This window comes from Microcaecilia unicolor, chromosome 10 (genome assembly GCF_901765095.1).
Source record: "Microcaecilia unicolor chromosome 10, aMicUni1.1, whole genome shotgun sequence".
Taxonomy (NCBI): Eukaryota; Metazoa; Chordata; class Amphibia; order Gymnophiona; family Siphonopidae; genus Microcaecilia; species Microcaecilia unicolor.
In genome coordinates, this window is record NC_044040.1 from 204,265,909 (window position 1) to 204,285,848 (window position 19,940).

The 19,940-nt window shown below is 41.0% G+C and overlaps 1 protein-coding gene across 5 annotated transcripts in view; it reads left to right on the top strand.

Moving 5' to 3' along the window:
- The window catches only part of FXR1 (FMR1 autosomal homolog 1), a 137,716-nt gene that overhangs the window by 48,611 nt on the left and 69,165 nt on the right, over positions 1 to 19,940 (top strand). For all 5 annotated transcript variants that reach the window (XM_030215747.1, XM_030215744.1, XM_030215749.1 and 2 more), the window contains exons 5-6: positions 10,003 to 10,151; positions 15,984 to 16,077. In XM_030215747.1, the coding sequence (XP_030071607.1) occupies positions 10,003 to 10,151; positions 15,984 to 16,077 (243 nt within the window). The remainder of the gene's footprint in view (positions 1 to 10,002; positions 10,152 to 15,983; positions 16,078 to 19,940) is intronic.

Genomic DNA, 19,940 nt, shown 5'->3' on the forward strand with positions numbered 1-19,940 from the left:
GTAAAGACATTTGATAATACTGCCTGTTAATGAACTGGATTCAGATAGTCATTTCAGGTTAGTCAGGAAGTGATTCTGTAGCCAGTATCTGCCCTCCAAGGGATGCAATATCCTCTTGCACCAAGTCTGCCCAGGAGGGAAGGATTAGGATTGGTATTTTAGTTGGAGATTCTATCATTAGGCATCTGCATAACTGGGTAGCTGGAGGGCGTGAGGATTATTTGGTCACTTGCCTGCTTGGTGCAAAGGAGACAGCCCACTCAATTTGCCTAGATAAGGTTTTAGATAGTGCTAGAGAGGAGCCGGCTGTCTTGGTACATATGTATACCATTGACTTAGGTTTGGAAAGGAGATTTCTGGAAGCCAAATATAGGCTCAGCCTCCAGAGCAGCATTCTCAGAAATGAGCACTGTTCCATCCACAGGACCCAAGAGGCAGGCAGAGCTCTGGAGCCTCAGTGTATGGATAAGATGCTGACAAAAGCAAGAGGGGTTTAGAGTTATTAGGAATTGAGCAACATTTTGGAGAAGGGGGAGCCTTTTCAGACCAGGTGTGCTGTACCTTAACCGGGGTTAGAACCAGGATGCTGGCACTAATGCTTGAAAAGGAGATGGAGCAGCTGCAGCTTTGAAGTGAGAATCGGGGGGAAAGCTTATAGTTGCTCAGGAGTGCATGGTTCAGGACACTATCAAAACACAAAAGGAAATCGAGCGTCTTGAAGGGAAGAGCAGGTGGAGATGAAAGATTTCAAATTATGCATGTCAGCTGAAGAAGATTTTAGATAAATAGGTGGCTGGGGCAATAGATAGAAGAGACTGTATTGTAATGATGGTCTACTTTGGCAGATAAAAGGAATCTAACTGAAAAATCAAATCAATATGTGGACAGGTGTTTAGAGCAGGGGTTTTTAACCCAGTCCTTGGGACACCCCCTGCCAGTCAGGTTTTCAGGATATCCACAATGAATATGTATGAGATAAATTTGCATGCAATACCTCCATTGTATACAGATTTATTTCATGTATATTCATTGTGGGTATCCTGAAAATCTGACTGGGTTTGTCTTGAGAACTCCTGAACTAGAGGAACGGGGTGGCAGATGAAATAAAATTTCAGGAAGTATCTCCCCATGTAGAATCTCCAATAGTATCTATTTTATTTTTGTTACATTTGTACCCTGCGCTTTCCCACTCATGGCAGGCTCAATGCGGCTTACGTGGGGCAATGGAGGGCTAAGTGACTTGCCCAGAGTCACAAGGAGCTGCCTGTGCCGGGAATCGAACTCAGTTCCTCAGTTCCCCACGACCAAAGCCCACCACCCTAACCACTAGGCCACTCCTCCACTCTTTCAGATGGAGGAGGTTTGCCGTCTGGTGTGATAGCAAGGACCTAGATCCTCGCTCTTGTCGTACACAGACCCTATTTGAATACCTTCTACACTTGTCAAGAGTCTGGTCTCAAAATCAACTCTGTAAGGGTTCACCTCAGTGCAATCTCTGGACAGCCTTTAGTTGTTTGTTTCATGAGAGGTTTGCTTTTGTCAGAGCCCCCTGTCAAACCTCCATCAGTGTCATGAGATCTCAACGTCTTTCTCACCCAGCTGATGAAAGCTCTTTTTGAGCCACTGAATTCCTGCCATCTGAAGTACTTGACTTGGAAGGTCATTTTCTTGGTGGCTGTTACTTCAGCTGGTAGGGTCAGTGAGCTTCAGGTCTTAGTAGTGGATGCACCGTATACTAAGTTTCATCACAACAGAGTAATCCTCCGCACGCACCCTAAGTTCCTGCCGAAGGTGGTGTCGGAGTTTCATCTGAACCAGTCTGTTGTGTTGCCAACATTTTTTCTCTGACCTCATGCCCACCCTGGCGAGAGCAGCTTGCAAACCTTGGACTGCAAGAGAGCATTGGCCTTTCACGTGGAGCGGACGAAACCCTTCAGACAGTCCGCCCAGTTGTATGTTTCTTTCGATCCCAACAGGAGGGGAGTCACCATCGGAAAACGCACAATCTCCAGTTGCCTAGCAGATTGCATATTCTTCACTTATGCCCAAGCTGGGCTGACTCTGGAGGGTCATGTCATGGCTCATAATGTTAGAGCCATGGCTGCGTCGGTGGCTGACTTAAAATTAGCCTCCATCGAAGAGATTTGCAAGGTTGCAACGTAGTCCTCAGTCCACACATTCACATCTCGCTACTGCCTTCAGCAGGATACCCGATGCAAAAGTCGGTTTGGACAGTCAGTGCTGCAGAATCTGCTTGGGGTTTAGAATCCCCCCCCCCCCCCCCACCCCCCCACCAGGCCCGGCCGTTTTTGTTCTGTTCCAGGCTGCACTCTCAGCTAGCTGTATATAGTTTAAGGTCAGTCTTCATTATGTCGTCGCCATTACGAGGCCCAATTGACCAGTGTTTATTGTTTTGTTTGAGCCTGGATGCTACGGATACCTCACATGTGAGAATAAGCAGCCTGTTTGTCCTGTGAGAAACTGAAGATACTTACCTGTAGCAGGTATTCTCCGAGAACAGCAGGCTGATTATTTTCACAAACCCTCCCACCTCCCCTTTGGAGTTGTCATTTGTTATTTCTTATACTGTTTGATTTAACTGACATACGCGCTTGCGTTGCGGGTGGAAAATCAGTCCGCGCATGCATGGTGCGTGCTGCACATTCCAGAATACTGTGACAAAACATTTTTATTTTTGCTGATGCAAAATGCTGACGTCGACCCACATGTGAGAACAATCAGACTGCTGTCCTCTGAGAATACCTGCTACAGGTAAGTATCCTCACTTTCCCAGTGCACCTTTCCGCAGAAGGACTTTAGCTATTTATGACCATGTCGTTCAGCCTTTCCACATTACCAAGGACATTTTTTCAAGGTCATGGTGGTAGTGGCAGCTTTCCTTCGCAAGGATGAATTGCAGGTTCATCCATACCTTGTGATTGGCTCTCTATCAACAGACTACTAATTTCATCCAAGATAGCTATTCTTCTTCAGTCCTTAGGATTGCTAATCAATTTTACCAAGAGTCAGTTGTTTCCAGCACAAATCTTGGCGTATTTGTTAGTGATATTCCACATAGGCTTGGAAGTCCTTTCTTCTAAGTTTTGGGCACAATGGTCTCCTCTTGGACATTCTCCCATGGACCATTTTTAGATTAGCAGATGCAGGTGCAGCAGGGCAATGTCTGGGGTGACCCACTGAGCAGAAGTGATTTCCTGCATAGCCTCATGCACAGCAAAAGACTGAAGTGGTCTTCCAGTGCACACCATTTTAATTTTATTTATTTATTTATTTGTTACATTTGTATCCCACATTTTCCCACCTTTTGCAGGCTCAATGTGGCTTACATATAACCGTTAACGGTGTTAGCCGATTACGGTTTGAACAAATACATAGTATGAATGAATACAAAGTGATAATGTGGTATAATGAGGTATATGTATGGTAGGAAACAGTTGGGAGGAACTTAGAGAGGGAAAGGAGGAAGAAGAGTCAGGTAATGTCCATTGCAGTCTTTGGTTATGTTGTGTCGCAAGTGACCGATATTTTTATGATTTTTAAGATTGGCAGATGCGGTGGTGGCAGGATCAGATGCAGGCATATTCAGAACCTGGAGAGCCTTAGGCATACAGGAAGGTGACTCCTTACAAGACACCCACACTTGGGTGGGATCATCAGATTCCTGACCCACTGAGCAGAAATGCCTCCCAGCATAGCCACATGGCTGGCTTGCTGGTCGCAAGAGAGAAGATCTGATTTCGAGAGCCGAGATGGCCATTGGCTGAAAGAGGTAATTTCTTCTGCTGTGGCCTATATATGAAACAGTCTCTCCTGTTGTGGATAGCAGCGCTTTCTTTCAGAGTGCAGTTGACTTCCTTTTCTGAGTACCGCCTAGTTTCCGTGGCTCCCTTGTGCAGTTCGGCCATTTGGTCCACTGTCCTGCTGTGGATGGCTTTTGTAGATCACCCACTTGGTCTGCTGTCCTTTCCTTGCTAGGCATTGCAGGCTTGACGTGACAGCATGTCTGGCCGCGGCCTATGGAGCATCTCTCCAGTCTGCTGAGGTTTTAGCACCTTGCCCTACTTGAGGACTGCTTTGGTACATCCCACAAGTCTCTGGATTGATCTGTGGGACGCTATGGAAGGTAAAATTAGTCCTTACCTGATAATTTTCTTTCCATTAGTCTGAACAGATCATTCCAGAGGCCTGCCCTTTGTTCTTGTTTGAGTGTTTTCTTCTAGTTGCTTCAGTTTCATCAGATTCCTTCGTTTGATTTCAGCTACAGCCAAACAAAAATCATATCACCAACAAATGTATTGTTAAGCTCTGGACCTAATTTCTGGAACAAATGGTAAAAGCAGTTAATGTAGCTGCCTTTAAAAAAGGTTTAGACAAACTACTGGATGAAAAATCCATAAACCATTAGGTTAGACTTGGAAAAAGCCACTATTTATCCCTGGGGTTAAGTAGTGTGGAATCTTTCTACTTTTTGGGACTGTACCGGATGCTTGTGACCTGGATTGGCCACTAATGGAAACAGGATACTGGGCTAGATGGACGCTTGGTCTGACCTGGTAGGGCAACTATTATGTTCTTAAACGAATTAAATTAATTATTAATATCTACAAACCATCTGTCTGTATACAGTAGCAAAATTCAGTTACTCTTCTCCAATGTAGCTCCACAATTTAACTAAAAAGGAGTAGTTATTCCAATTATATCCAGCTCTTTAATGAAGAGTACTTTCTTCTATTGTTATTCTGAAACTACTCAAAACACTTCTGTTTGCATGCCAGTTGTTAGGTTTCCTGGTGAGCCTGGCATTTTGTTGATGTCACTGATTGACAGAACAATGGTGCGCATATTGGCTTTTTTGACCCAATGGCAGCTCACTTTGTTTAATTTCTAGCGAATGATAAGCATTCTTCCAATGTTGATGCAGTTTGGCGGTTCACATTGAATCTTCCAATAGTGGTGGCTCTAATATTTTCTACTTTTGGTAATTGTTGCATTTGTGATATACACCCTTATGTTATCAGAATGTTGCTTTCAATAACAGAATTTTGAATCTGAGTAACTAACACGAGTTGAATATAATATTAAGGGATGTTCAACAAATGTGAGCACTGAGCTCTCGGTAATTGTTTTTTTTTTTTTCAGAATGACTTAATATAAATATTACGCAACTTATTTTATTTCTGGTTTGATTATCGCTTTATTTTTAGGCTCTCTCCCCCACACCCATGAATTGTCGACTTCAGTGAGCAATGGTTATTTTTGTATAATTTCATTTCCTTTTTACTTTTTATGTTGTTTTCCTTTATAATAACCTACTGTTTCCTTTCAAGTGTCTACTTGTAAATATTGTTTAAAATTGTATAAATAAAAAAATCTAATATTAAAGATAAATGTAGTGGTTATCCTCCATTGTTTTTAATTAATACCTAGGCATATGTCTCTATTTCTGTTTTTAAATTGCTTATGTTATATATGCCTCTTGGATGAGTGTGGAATTGGCTGTTCTTGAAAATATTGATGCTGTATTTGAGCTGCATATACTTCATGAATATTTTAGATTCTTAGGCAGAAGTTTCGGGTAGTTTCAGACTAATACTGGAAGAATGTACTCTTCATTGAGGATTTTGATATAATTGGTATAACTTCTGCTTTTTAGTTAATTATGGAGCTACATTAGAGAAGAGCAACTGGTTGTGCTGTTGTATATGGATGGAAGGTATGTTAATGCTCAATTGGTTTGGTGGTTTGAGATTTACTAATGTAAGTGTATTATCTTTTCACAGATGTCAAATTCAGTTGCTTTAGAAGAGTATTTTTGAAATGATTCTGTAATTTAAAAACTTTTAAAAATGTTTTGCCCCTGCTACAAGTGTATCCTGGAGATATGGCCTTGTTGGGTTTTATGTGATCACAGAATTGTTTTAACAAAGTTTTATTCTTAAGGTTTTTGTTTTGTGTGTGTTATATTTTGCCTTGAGTGTTCACTCCTTGTTTTCTTGTTTGCACCAATAGTGCACCTGCCTAAGATTTTTATCTCATCAGAATAAGTAAGGCCCGGTAGACCTTGCATTCATACTGAACTTGGGCCACTCAGGCCAAGATGGCATTCTAAGAACACATACCTGAGTGAGCTCTGGTCTGATCGCTGGATTTTTCTTGTCTGCCTGTGAGGGCCTTCTCTACCTGAGTATGGGAAGGAGGGGAGGGCGCGAGGGAATCCTTCATCTCTCAGGACTATTCTGGCGTCTGGACAGTTCTAAGCGAAACCAGCACTGGAAACGGTCTCTGCTTAGGTCGTGCCTCCAGTGTTTCTGCAGGCAGCAGCACAGGGCTTCACTGTGTCTCATCATTTGCATGGCCCCTCCACAACCCCGAAGTGCCTCGGCAGCAAAGTGTCAGTGTGTAAAGAGTCCCATGTGGTTGTCTTTGACCACATCAGAGAGAATTCCCGTTGCTGCTTCTTTGCCCCAAGAAAGAGGAGATGTGCTAAATGTACCTGCGCTACAAAGGGTAAGTGAATTGATTGACTTGGGGGCAGGTTGTCACTTCTACTGTGGAACATCAAGTAGTGAAGAAACCTGCTGTTGTGACCTTATTCACCCTGGGATTCGATTCAGGAACTCAGTACATCTCTGTGCATGTTTTATCTGCAAGATTCTCAGGGGATTTAATTAATATTTTCCGAGCAATAAAATATAGTAATTATGTTCATGGAAGATTGGAATATCTTGAAAATCAAGCAAGGAAGAGCAATATAAGATTTCTAAATTTCCCTAAATTCCTTCTTATCGCTCCAGTTGAAATGGTCCAAATATATTTGAGACAAACATTGAAAATGCCAGCGGAGTCTTTGCCTCTAATTGTTAAAGCCTTTTATGTGTCTGAAGTGTGCAATACAGAAATATCTGGGCTACAAGTTCAACAGCAAAGAGGGTGATATTATGAACCTCACTGAATTTTCTAGAATCTTCACTGGAAGTTATATCTCAAAGAATCACTCTGGTAGTCACATTTGTCTTGGAACTTGTCAACAACACTTTTCTAAGACTATTTCTATTTTATGCATATCTCTCTGCTCTTAGCAAGGACTCTTCTAAAATTCATTGAGGACTGTGGAATTATGATTCTCATAGGTCTCTTGGTCAAGGCATATTTAGCTTCCTTTCCTTTGAGAATTACCTGTCAGGAAAGCAGTTAAGTAGGGAAATTCTCAAGCTTTAAGCATTAAACATGCAGGAACACCATTACAACTCAAAATCAGGTCCCTTTCCCTTAAAGTCTAAATGTTGAAAGGGTAATAACTGCCTGGCTCTGCCTAATAGTATACTATAAGTTCTGGCTTCTAGGAGAGTCTTCATTGCTCTATCATGCTTTCAAGATGTGGTTGTTTGCTGTGAGGTATAAATGTAAGTCTCTAAATCCCGTTTCCTGTTCTTCTAAAACTACCTGAATATCTTCTACACGTTTGAATGAGGTTTAATGATTCTCTGTTAAGGTTTACTTTAGCACAGTTTACACTTAGATTTTCTGTCTGCATGGTGACTGCCTTTGTACAGACTTTAGTTCTTTGCTTCATGTAGGATTTGCTTTTGTTGAAGCTTTCTATGAAGCCACTTGCCGTATTGAGTCACTAGACTCGTGAGCTAAAGTAGCTTCACTGGATAATTTTACTTTCAGTAGCAGTCCCTGAGCTCCAGGCCTTGGTGAATATACCCTAAAGAAAATTGTGTGTGTGTGTTTTTTAACAGGGTGGTTCTGTTCACATATTCAAAGTTCATTCCTAAGGTGGTGTCAGTTTTCTACCTTAATTGTCCAACCAGCATTTTCCTCTAAGTCATATGCCCACAATAATGAGCATGTCTTGCTTTGGATTGCAAACAAGCCTTAGCTTTTCACTCAAAGTGGACTAAAGTCCTTAGAAAGTCCACCCAGGTTTTTTTTTTTTAATTTGACCCCAAGAAACCTGATATGCTGTTTTCATGGTCAAGTGTACACTATCCTGTTAACTAGCAGACATCTATTGCAGATATTGTCCCAAGCCTGAGGTCAAGGGTCATAATGTCAGAGCCATGGCTGTATTGGTAGCCACTTAAGATCAGCCTCTATGGAAGAGATTTGTAGAGCTGCAGCATGACAACAACAAAAAAGAAAAAAACACCTCAGTACAATGGGCCTCAAGAAGGGGAGGAACAATTTTATTAAAAGACCTGACATGAGTTGTGTTTCAGCAAAAAGCCTGCATCAGGGGTCTGCAATAAAAGCACATAAAACATATTTACCAAAAAAAAAAAAAAAGAACCAAATTAATATATTAAAAAATAAACTTAAAAAATAAGCAATGCATGACAATATAAAGAAACTTGTATACAAATAATGGGACGATGAGCTTAAGGAATAAATGAGATCATTCGTTCATCAGTGTACATTAAATCTAATGAAAAAGCGGTGCTGCGAAGGGGTATTCTCAAAACAAATAATTGTATTTGATCATGTGTAGTGATTTTAACATTGGATTGGTGTGCAAAATCAGTAAATAAAGTGTTCCAACCAGAATAAGATAATGTTCATTCAGTCCAGTGTGTGAAAAAATAGAGATGGTATATATATACTTCAATAATATATTCAAAAAATGCATTACTGAATTATTGTGTTAATATAACCAACTGGAGAAATAACACTTATGACTAAACATATAGTACATTAACTAGATGATGCAATTAGACCAGCCTTATCACACTTTGACTTAATTGGCTCCGTGGATTGATTTTTCTTATCCTCCTTCACTACGGTATTAAGTTAGAGTAATAAGGCTGGTCTTAACTGCATTTTGTTCTTCACTACCTTTGTCACTGTATAAGTGTATTCTGTCATCGTCACACAAATGATTTTGCACACCAATCCATGTTAAGATCACTACACATATGATTAAATTTAATGTACACTGATGCATGAATGATCTTTATTCCTTAATTTCATTATGTCTGTCCTGTATTTTGCTGTGCTTTGTCCACTGCACATTTGATTCCCTCTCCACTATTGCAGAGCTGCAACATGAACATTAGTTCATACATTCATATATCATCAACAGTAGGTTTGGTTGGTCAGACCTGGAAAAGGTCTTTCAAGCTGAGAATTCAACTCTTATCCCCTAAGGCCCACTTTTCTTTAATTTTTACTTTAAACAAAAACAGGGAGGGGGGAGAGACCTGTTGTTACCAAAAACAGTTCTGTTGTCCTCGCTTTCCTTTCTCCCTATATTTGTTGATGGCAAATGGTAGCTAGGAATCCTCAATTTTCAGGACTTCAGATCTTGTTTGTTTAAAAAAAAAACTGAGTTACCTATGCCAGGTGTTCTCTGTGGACAGCAGATTCAAATCCTCACATGCCCTCTTAACTCCCTTAAGAGATCTCTTCTAAATAAACTGTTTAGGAATGGAGGATACCTTGTGAGACACATCTTTGGAAGTGATGCATATGTGCAGTAAGTTGTAAAAAGTTTCTAGAATTTTTCTGAGATCTACAAGTTTTGATTGCACTGGTCTCTATTGGATGATGATATTTATTTGTGAGGACTTGAATCCTGCTATCCAGGGAGGACATCTGCTTACAGGTTTGTAATTTAGTTTTATGTGAATCTACTCCTTGGTCTCAAGTACCTGTAGTTTGATTCTTGAATAGCCTTTATCATAGTATATTTAAGGTTAAGTAATCAATTGAAGCATTTTCTTAATAGTATAGATTCTCAGGATATAAGGGTTTTGTTATGTTTTGTTAGTAAGATTTGAATAGCTTGTTGATTACATTATTTTTTGTTGACTTGAAAAGAGTCGTCTGAAATTATGATGATAGTATTTGTGTTCCAGTAATTTGCTAAGAAATAACACATAAAAAAACAAGTCAAAAAAAGAGTTCTGTTGGCTGATCTTTAATTTCTAAATAATCGAGATGAAAAGGTTTTGTAATAACTTGAATTTCTTTCTCTAGTTTTATGTCATCGAGTATGCAGCTTGTGATGCTACTTACAATGAAATTGTCACGTTTGAACGACTTCGACCTGTGAATCAAAATAAAACCGTAACAAAGAATTCCTTTTTTAAATGCACAGTGGATGTTCCAGAAGATTTGAGAGAAGCGTGAGTGATATCAAGTATAATTTTTACTAGAATAGTGATAATGTTCTTTTATTGTGCTGTACATAGTTTTCTTCTTGTTTCTTTTCTTCTGAAACCCATATTTTGCTTTAAGAAGGTACACCTATGTGTGTGCAGGGTACCTCTGACAAAAGTCCCAAAAAAGTGCCAATTTTATGTATGTGTAATAAAAGCAACTTAGGCGCTTTATGTGCCTTTATGAAGTAGGCACCAGGACTGTCTTCCATAGCACACACGTTTACACCTGCTCAGAAGGTATAAATGTGTGTACATATTTTACATCACAGTTCCACTCCTGCTTCACAAAATATACACCCTTTGGGAGTCCTAAGTGCTGAATATTGGTGCACATTCAGAAACATGCATGTTATGAGTCCTTTTTTTCATGTGTAAAATATGCTTTCACATGGGAAATGCTTTATAAAATGACATCAGTAGAGAACTCTAGTGGTTAGGGTGGTGGACTTTGGTCCTGGGGAACTGAGGAACTGAGTTCAATTCCCACTTCAGGCACAGGCAGCTCCTTGTGACTCTGGGCAAGTCACTTAACCCTCCATTGCCCCATGTAAGCCGCATTGAGCCTGCCATGAGTGGGAAAGCGCGGGGTACAAATGTAACAAAAATTAAAAAAAAATAAAATAATACAATCTGCCCCCCACCGCTTCATAACAGATCTCACATCCCACTTAAACTTCATGCTTCAGCAGGGTATCTACCCTAAAGAAAAAGGCAACATCCTGCTCACCCCAATACCAAAGGACACCAAGAAAAAAAAAAAAAGACATTACCAACTACCGCCCAGTAGCATCCATCCCACTAGTAGTCAAACTAATGGAAGGACTGGTGACCAAACAACTCAGTGACTACATAAACAAATTCACTATACTACATGAGTCACAATCAGGATTTCGACCCCTACACAGTACCGAAACAGTACTACTAACTCTTCTAACCAAATTCAAACAGGAAATAGCAATAGGCAAGAGCATTCTCCTCCTCCAATTTGACATGTGAAGTGCGTTCGACATGGTTAACCATAACATACTGCTAAGACTTCTAGAATACTTCAGAATTGTTGGCAACACTCTCAACTGGACCAAGGGTTTTCTAACCACAAGAACTTATCAAGTGAAATCAAAAACAAACATATCATCACCGTGGAAACCAAACTGCAGAGTACTGCAAGGTTCACCACTATCACCGATCCTTTTCAACCTCATGATGACACCACTAGCCAAGACCTTATCCACCCAAGGCCTTAACCCATTTATCTACGCTGATGACGTTACATTATATATCCCCTACAAACATGATTTGGCAGAAATCACCGACAAAATCAAAACTCAGCTTAAACATCATGAACTCATGGGCTAATGCATTCCAACTAAAACTCAATACAGAAAAAACACACTGCCTCATCATCTCATCCCAATACAATACATACAAACCCACAAACATTAACACCCCAGGATACACCCTCCCTATCTCAGACAGCCTGAAAAATCTCGGAGTAACAATCGACCGTAACCTCTCACTAGAGACCCAAGCGAAATCCACCATAAAATGTTTTTCTCAATGTGGAAACTCAAACACGTGAAACCATTTTTCCCAAGGGAAATATTTCATAGCCTGATACAATCAATGGTACTAAGCCACGCAGACTACTGTAATGGAATGTATGCGAGATGCAAAGATCAAATCATAAAAAAACTTCAGACTGCACAAAACACAGCAGCCAGGCTTATATTTGTGGAAAACACGTTTTGACAGCGCCAAACCACTCCGAGAAAAACTGCATTGGCTACCAATCAAAGAACGTATCACCTTCAAAATCTGCATGACTGTTCATAAAATTATTTACGGTGAGGCACCTGGATACATGACAGACTTTAATGACCTGCCAACTAGAAACACCACAAAATCTGCACGATCATACCTAAACCTCCACTACCCAAGCAACAAAGGACTCAAATACAAAACCACTTGTGCATCCAGCTTTTCCTACTTAAGCACACAACTATGGAACGCATTGCCAAAAGTAGTAAAAACTATGCCAGACCACCTTAAATGCCGGAAAGCACTAAAAACAGACCTGTTCAAAAGAGCATACCCCACTGACCCAACATAAAAAATACATGGACACCTGCAACACGATATAACCAAAGAATGTAATGGACATTACCTGACTCCTCCCCCCTCCTTCCCTCCCTCCTTAAATTCCCCCAATTGTACCCACCATACATGTACCTTATCTACCACAATATCACCTTGTATTCATTCACACCATGTATTTGTTCAGACTGGAATCGGCTAATGCTGTTAACGGTAATATGTAAGCCACATTGAGCCTGCAAAAAGGTGGGAAAATGTGGGATACAAATGCAACAAATAAATATAAGACCACAAACACATTTTCTTCATCAATCATGTGCACATCAAACTTTGTGGGGTACAGCTGTGGCCCAGTTCTTAGAGTACATACCTTTAAACTGAACTTTGTGGGCTCTGCCGCGTTGTGGTCTAAGTGTTTTTTTTTTCAAGTTTTGTTTGAGTTCTGGCTCCTGACGATGCCATGTGGTGAAACATGATATCGTGTAGAGCCTGGACACAAGTTGTATAATAAGAGCACTGGTGGCTGGTTCAGCCTTTTTCTGGGCTCCTCTGTTGAGCTGCATTAACTACATATGTGTTTGAATTGATCTTCGTGAACAATTTGAACATACATGTGAGACATTTTAGAGAATTATGAGCTTATAGGTTGCTGTGGCAAGTGATGAAGAAAATTTGTTTGTGGTCCTATATGGAATACAGGCTTGGGTTTGCTGTATGATTGCAATGAAGAATTTGATAACATATTTGGAGTAAAGTGGCTGATTGCTGTAGTGTGGCTGAGACAATTTGGTTCTTGTGAGGAAATGTGTATTGTGAGTTTTTAAAAAAAGATTTGATATGTATTTTTTGTAATTGCGAGGTGTTAGAAGTATATGGATGTATTGATGTCATTACCACTTTAGATTGTGAATCCAGTTTGTTTGATATCATTAGTGATATCATAAGAGAGATGAGCATATGAGACAAGTAGGCATGCAAATCTCTCGTGTATGCTTAAGGGTATCCTGAAAACCTGACCAGCTTGGTGGTCTTGAGGACTGGGAGTGAAGGTGAGGTGTAACACAAGATATAGTAACATAAGCAATATGGTTAGGTCCTGTAAATTCCTAGGACCCCTAGAAAGGGACAGCCTGCCACATATCCATATGTGATTTAAAAAACAAAATTGCATCTTTTTGTCCTAAATCCACATATCCTAGTTAATTTGCTTAGTCTGGGAGCACTCATTGTGAAAATATCCTGAAGTCAGAGGTTGCCAGGGGCTCTGATGTAGCGTGCATAGGAAAAAATCTGTATAGCTAGAAAAGTTCTGGCCTTTGAGAAACTGCACTATGTGTGCAAGCACCTCTCCTTCAAAAGTGCACTTCTAGGAAACTGTATTCCAGTTGATTTTTGGGTGGCTGTCTGGATCCTCTTCCTGGTCCTTTGGTGAATTCCTGGCTCTGTCCCTCCTTTCACTCCTAGATTTATTTTGTTGCTTTGGTGGATCCTTCACCACTTTCTGGGGGTGCTTCAAAAAGGTTTAAACAAAAAAGCAAAAGGAGGTAAGGAGTGTTTTGTTCACTGGGAGGTCAGACAGCGGAATAGGGTATTCATTTATTTCCAGACACTTGACATACTGCTAGAGGGCCTACACATAGGCTGCTGAGCAGTTTACATAATCATAAAAAAAAAAAAAAGATAAAATATAGGAAAGGACAGAGGAGCAGTGTTGTGGATACGATCTTCAGCAAGGGTTGGGGGAAAATAGAGTGGAAGAGTAGGGAACTGCTGTAGCCTATTGGCTGGTTGTGCCTAACCAATAGACTGCAGGGGAAGAGGGTGCTGCTGTAGCCTAGGATCAAGGAAGTTAGATTGAGAACAGGAGATGGTACAAGGCTATCTAGCCCATTAAAAGGGTTGAAGCCAGTAGGTGGAGCTTGCTTGCAGTAGGTGGAATCACAAGTACACCCAAAACAATAGCAAACGCTATTGAAAGCAATAGTAAAAGATTATTAGAAATAATGGACTGCCTATGCATAGTCCATCTGTAACAAGTGAAAAGCTGTTCCAGTTGGATAGGCAGTGCCTTAAAAGGTGGAGGACAAAAGATTTTTTGATTTGTACTTATTTGACAGCTTTTTAATTTATTTGAAAGCGTCTCATATGTAGATATCAAACATATAAATGGCAAGTGATCGACTCACCTGCAAATGCGCGTCGGATGTCGACATCGGTACCGAGGTTGGCGGTGTCGATATCGGCACCGGAGATGGCATCAACTTCGGGAGTGCAGGTAATGGCTGTTCGAAGACCACCACACTCTGGGAGCAGTGAGCCGTCGAGTGGGTCTCCACCTGTCTCTAAGACTCCTGCTGTACAGGCCCACCGGGACCGACCACTCTCGGACCTGACCCCGAGGAGGCGTGTGCATCCAGAGTTCCTGGGGAGGAGTGTAGGGAGAGATGAGAGTGGAGATGTACTGAGGAGCTGCAGAGTGAATACACTTGTAAGTCAATAAGAGGAGTTTGAACTGTATGCGGAAATGGATAGGGAGAGGACTAATATGAGAATAGCGACAATGGCGGAATATGTCATGCAGCAGAATTTTGAACAGATTGAAGAGGAGAGAGATGGCTAAGTAGGAGACCTGTGAGAAGCAATTTGCAATAGTCTAAGCAAGAGGTGATAAGAGTGTGCCTAAGGGTTCTTGGTAGTGTGGTCAGAAAGAAAAGGTAGAATTTTGGTGATGATATAGAGAAAGAAATGACAGGTTTTAGGAGTCTGTTGAATATGTGCAGAGTAGGAGAGAGAGGAGTCGAAGGTGATCCCAGTGAATCAAATTCTTCCACATAACTACTAACTTAGCCACCATTAGTAAACTAGGTAGTTATTGATTGGAAATGCTCACAAAGGTCAATACGTGCGCTCTCCTTCCACAGGTGGTTAACACTCCTCATTTCAAGCAGCCTGGAACCTTACCCTGAAAGGAGGCTTTCATTATATTTTCCAACCAAGGAAATATAAACTCAGAGCATCCTTTAAACAAAAAGACTAAGAGAGGATAAAGGTATATAAGAAGATTTTAAAGACACCACCAGCTCCCTTGCCCTCTCTTATATAACCTGTTAAAAGATGGCCAAATGCCAAGCAGACCTTTAAACTCCTGACAAAACCCTCCTGCCTTACTAGAAAGATTTACCTTTAAGTCTGCAATATTTATACCAAAAAGGATAGCCAGATCCTTTTCTGAAGGTATAAAAGAAGATAACCTTTTATCCTAAAAATAAAGTAACTGTTGAAAACAACCACTTAGTCTTGTGAATATGAGAATTAATTTTACATGAAAAGAAGTGTTGTTTTGCAAATTGTAGCAGTCCTAAATAATGTGCTGCTTGCCTCCAAAACTATTCATATAAATCTGTGCTAAATATTTGTAGTAGGAAAGGAGACTGGATGTGAAATCCTTCCGAATTCTTTAAAAGAATAAAGAAAGAATGCTAATGTAGATTCATCTGAAAAACAGTACATGCATGTACCTTGTTTATAGAGAGGCATATTTTCAAAGCACTTAGCCTTCCAAAGTTCCATAGGTTTCTATGGAACTTTGGAAGGTTAAGTGCTTTGAAAATATACCTCAGTCTCCTTGTAAATGCTACCTGCATTTACACATAGAAAAAGATATTGATGTAAAACCTTTAAATATAAGTTAATTTCTTTCAGGTGTTCAAGTGAGAGTGCACATAAAGAATTCAAGAAAGCGGTAGGAGCATGTCGTATTTTTTTCCATGCTGAATTGAATCAACTAATTGTACTGGTGAGAGAAAAATTGTTTTCAGTGTCATTTTGTTTTGCATTTTAAGTATTTTTATCATTGTTTCTCAGGAGAGTTGGAAGAAACGATTATGCCAAACTTCTTGTAACTGATTTGGTGTATGTTTAAAAAACTTTTTCTTTAAACTAGATTCTGTATGCATGTTCGTGTTTATAAAATGTATACATTCTGGGCTAGCTTGGTGGCTCAGAGGCTGGGACTGATTTGGAACTTGGGAGAGGGGCTTCACTTCATTCAAAGCCTGTTCAACAGCCATCTTCAATGTGTGTTTCCTGGGAGTCATGCATTGCAATGAAGAGGATCTGGTTTAATTCCTGAATCAGGTGTTCACACCCATGTTTAACCAGGGATGATTTAGAGATGGTATTCACAGTTTCAAGGATGAGGAAATCCCAGTCATTGTACAATAGTGACACCAAGTGACTTGTTTGTAGGACCCATGGTTTATAGAATCATTTTATTCATTGGGTTTAATATATTGCAATTCCAGCAGCACATTAGCACATAGCAGTTTCCAGCAGTGTAAGGTAACACCTTGGATCAGTGATAGCAAAGGTACAGTAATGTTATTTTAATATAAAAGACTGTAACATTACCAGTGTTTTCCAAATAGAGAGTTGCACGGGGACAGAAATCTTATCCATCCCCGCCCATCCCTGCTAGAATCTTACCCATCCCCACAAAACTTTAATCCATCCCAACCTGTCCCCACCCGTCCCTGCAAGAATTTAACCCATCCCCACCCATCCCCGCAAGAATTTAATGGTACATAAAAGAAAATTCTGGTCAGCTCCCTCAGTCTGTTTCTGGATTTGAGCCACATTACTGTAGGCAAGGAAGGAATGGAAGCTGAAACTTAGAACACTCTGGTGTGCACAAGTAAGATTTGTCTCTGATTTCTGGCACTGTGTGCTGAGAGATACATGCACGCGCCAGTAGGTCAGGTGACATCCGATGCCCTTGCCTGTGTCAGAGCTGAGGTCTGCGCATCAGCCCGGGAACAAAGAGGATTAATTGTAACATAGTAAGTGACAGCAAATAACGACCTGAATGGTCCATCCAGTCTGCCCAATAGTCACACTCATTATCAATTCATGATTAAATCAACGAGTGTGATATTATATACTTTCTTTCATGTTTCTGGAACATAGACCATAGAAGTCTATCTGGCCCTATACTTATGTTCCAGCTGCTGGAGTTCTCACTGAAGCCCACTCCAGTCTATTCGTCTTCTCATTTGTGGGATACAGACCGTAAAAATCTGTCCAGCACTGTCCTTATGTTCCAGCCACTGAAGTTGCTGTCTAAGCCCTTTCTAGCCCATCCTAAACCAGACTGCCATATATTAGACACAGACCATACAAGTCTGCCCGGTATCGACCCTAGTTAATCACAGCCAGAGTCGCCATCTAAGTGTCACTTGACACATCCACACACATGGGAACCCCGCAGGACCTGCGGGAATCCCGCGGGTTCCGCAGGATTCCCGCGCAGCTCTCTATTTTCAAAGCAGCCCTGGTATTTAGACCTCAATTATGGACTCGCTGCCAGGATGATTGTGAGATGGGAAGTGAAAATGTTTTTATTTAAGTATTTATATACTACCTGGACCTAAGCAATTTACAGATATCACTGTGCATGTGTGTTTAGTAGTGCTATAGAAATAACTAGTAGTAATATCAGTAAAATAGGGGATAAATCCCAAGTTAGCTCTGATTGAAGTCCCATAGTATGATATCCTAACCAGGATTTTTTTTAATTAAGTTGGAAGCCCAAAGGAGCAGGAGGAAATGGCTGCCTTCTCTCATCCTCCCATGGGGGGGGGGGGGGGGGGTGTGGAGAAGCAGCAAGCAGATATACATTGGTAGACAGTTGGAAAAGGCTAAAGTGCTATATATTATTAATTAAGACATTTCATTATCTAAAGCTTTTGTTCACCTGCAGGAAAAGGCCCCAAGAAGTGTACCCAAAAATCAGTAAATATACAAAAATTCCATTTTTGTTTTTAAACTACTCTTTTTCTTGGGAGGAAAGTATTAGAACTGGCATAGATTATGACAGGATGTAGCAGACTGCCTGAGTCAAATTTTTGATCCTGCATACCTTTTCTTTAAGCATTGTATCAGCAATCTGCTGGCATAATTACTTTAAGAAATGAACAATACCCATTCCATATAATCCTATTACTTCAAACTGTATTAATTTTACCACTCCAGTTATAATTAAGTGTACTTCTACCCTTATCCTACTCTGTATTGCTCACTAGAAGCTGTAGTCCCATCCCCAGAGGCTTATCAGTTTCATTGGGATTGCTTCTCTCTATATGCTGCTATATATTCGTCCCAGAGTTGTATTCTCTTTTCCGGAACCTTATCAGCTTCCTTGCACCTATTGTTACTCTATTTTCCACTTGTTTATATTCCCGGAGTTGGTACTCCTCTCCGGAACCTGTAAGCCACATTGAGCCTACTGCTATGCGGGAAAATGTGGGATACAAATGTAATAAAGTAAAAAATCAACTAAATACATTTTAGTCTTAAGATTAAAAGTTTGTTCTCTTCCTGGAACTTCTGGACTACCACCTTTAAAGCAAAGGGAGTGAGAGGAGGGAATCGCTTTGGAACTGTTTCTCCTGATGTGTGTCTGGCTCCATTTTAAAGGCTCTATATGGAATGCGCAGGACTCCTCCTGAATCCATCAGATAGGAATCCTCAACTTAAATTTTGAGAGAGAAACAATTCTCCGAGCACTAGCAGGCTGTATTATACTCACAACTGGGTCAGCGATTCGGCATTTCACACCAAAAAGTTTGCTAGAGCCTTCTGAGCATGCTGTGCTGAACTGCACGTGCTCTGAGTGTCTTCCTGCCTGCTGCGCTTTCTCGTTTTCTTGGTGGCTGTTACTTCAGCTGGTAGGGTCAGTGAGCTTCAGGCTCTAGTAGTGGATGCACCTTATACTAAGTTTCATCACAACCGAGTAGTCCTCCGCAGCATGCACCCTAAGTTCCTACCGAAGGTGGTGTCGGAGTTCCATCTGAACCAGTCAGTTGTCTTGCCAACATTTTTTTTCCGACCTCATGCCCACCCTGGCGAGAGCAGCTTGCACACCTTGGACTGCAAGAGAGCATTGGCCTTTTACATGGCGTGGACGAAGCCCTTCAGACAGTCTGCCCATTTGTTTCTTTTGATCCCATCAGTAGGGAAGTCACCATCGGATAATGCACAATCTTCAATTGGATAGCAGATTGCATTTCATTCACTTATGCCCAAGCAGGGCTGACTGTGGAGAGCCATGTCATGGCTCATAATGTTAGCGCCATGGCTGCATCGGTGGCTCACTTGAAGTCAGCCTCCATCGAAGAAATTTACAAAGATGCAACGTGGTCTTCTGTCCACGCATTCACATCACACTACTGCCTTGAGCAGGATACCCAACGTGACAATCGGTTTGGGCAGTCGGTGCTGCAGCATCTGTTTTGTGTTTAGAATCCAACTCCACCCCTCCCTAAGCTGTTTTTGTTATGTTCCAGGCTGCACACTCAGCTAGTTGTATATAGTTTCAGGTTAATCTATGTTATATCCTGTCAGTTAAGAGGTCCAGTTGCCCACCTTTTGTTGTTTTGGGTGAGCCTGGATGCTAGGGAGACCCTAGTTGTGAGTATAATACAGCCTGCTTGTTCTCGGAGAAAGTGAAGATACCTGCAGCAGGTATTCTCTGAGGACAGCAGGCTGATTATTCTCACAAACCCGCCCATCTCCCCTTTGGAGTTGTCTCCTCTTTCTTTCTCTCTTTTACTCTTCATTGAACTGAGGAGCGTGGCGGGCAGGAAGACAGCGCATGTGCGG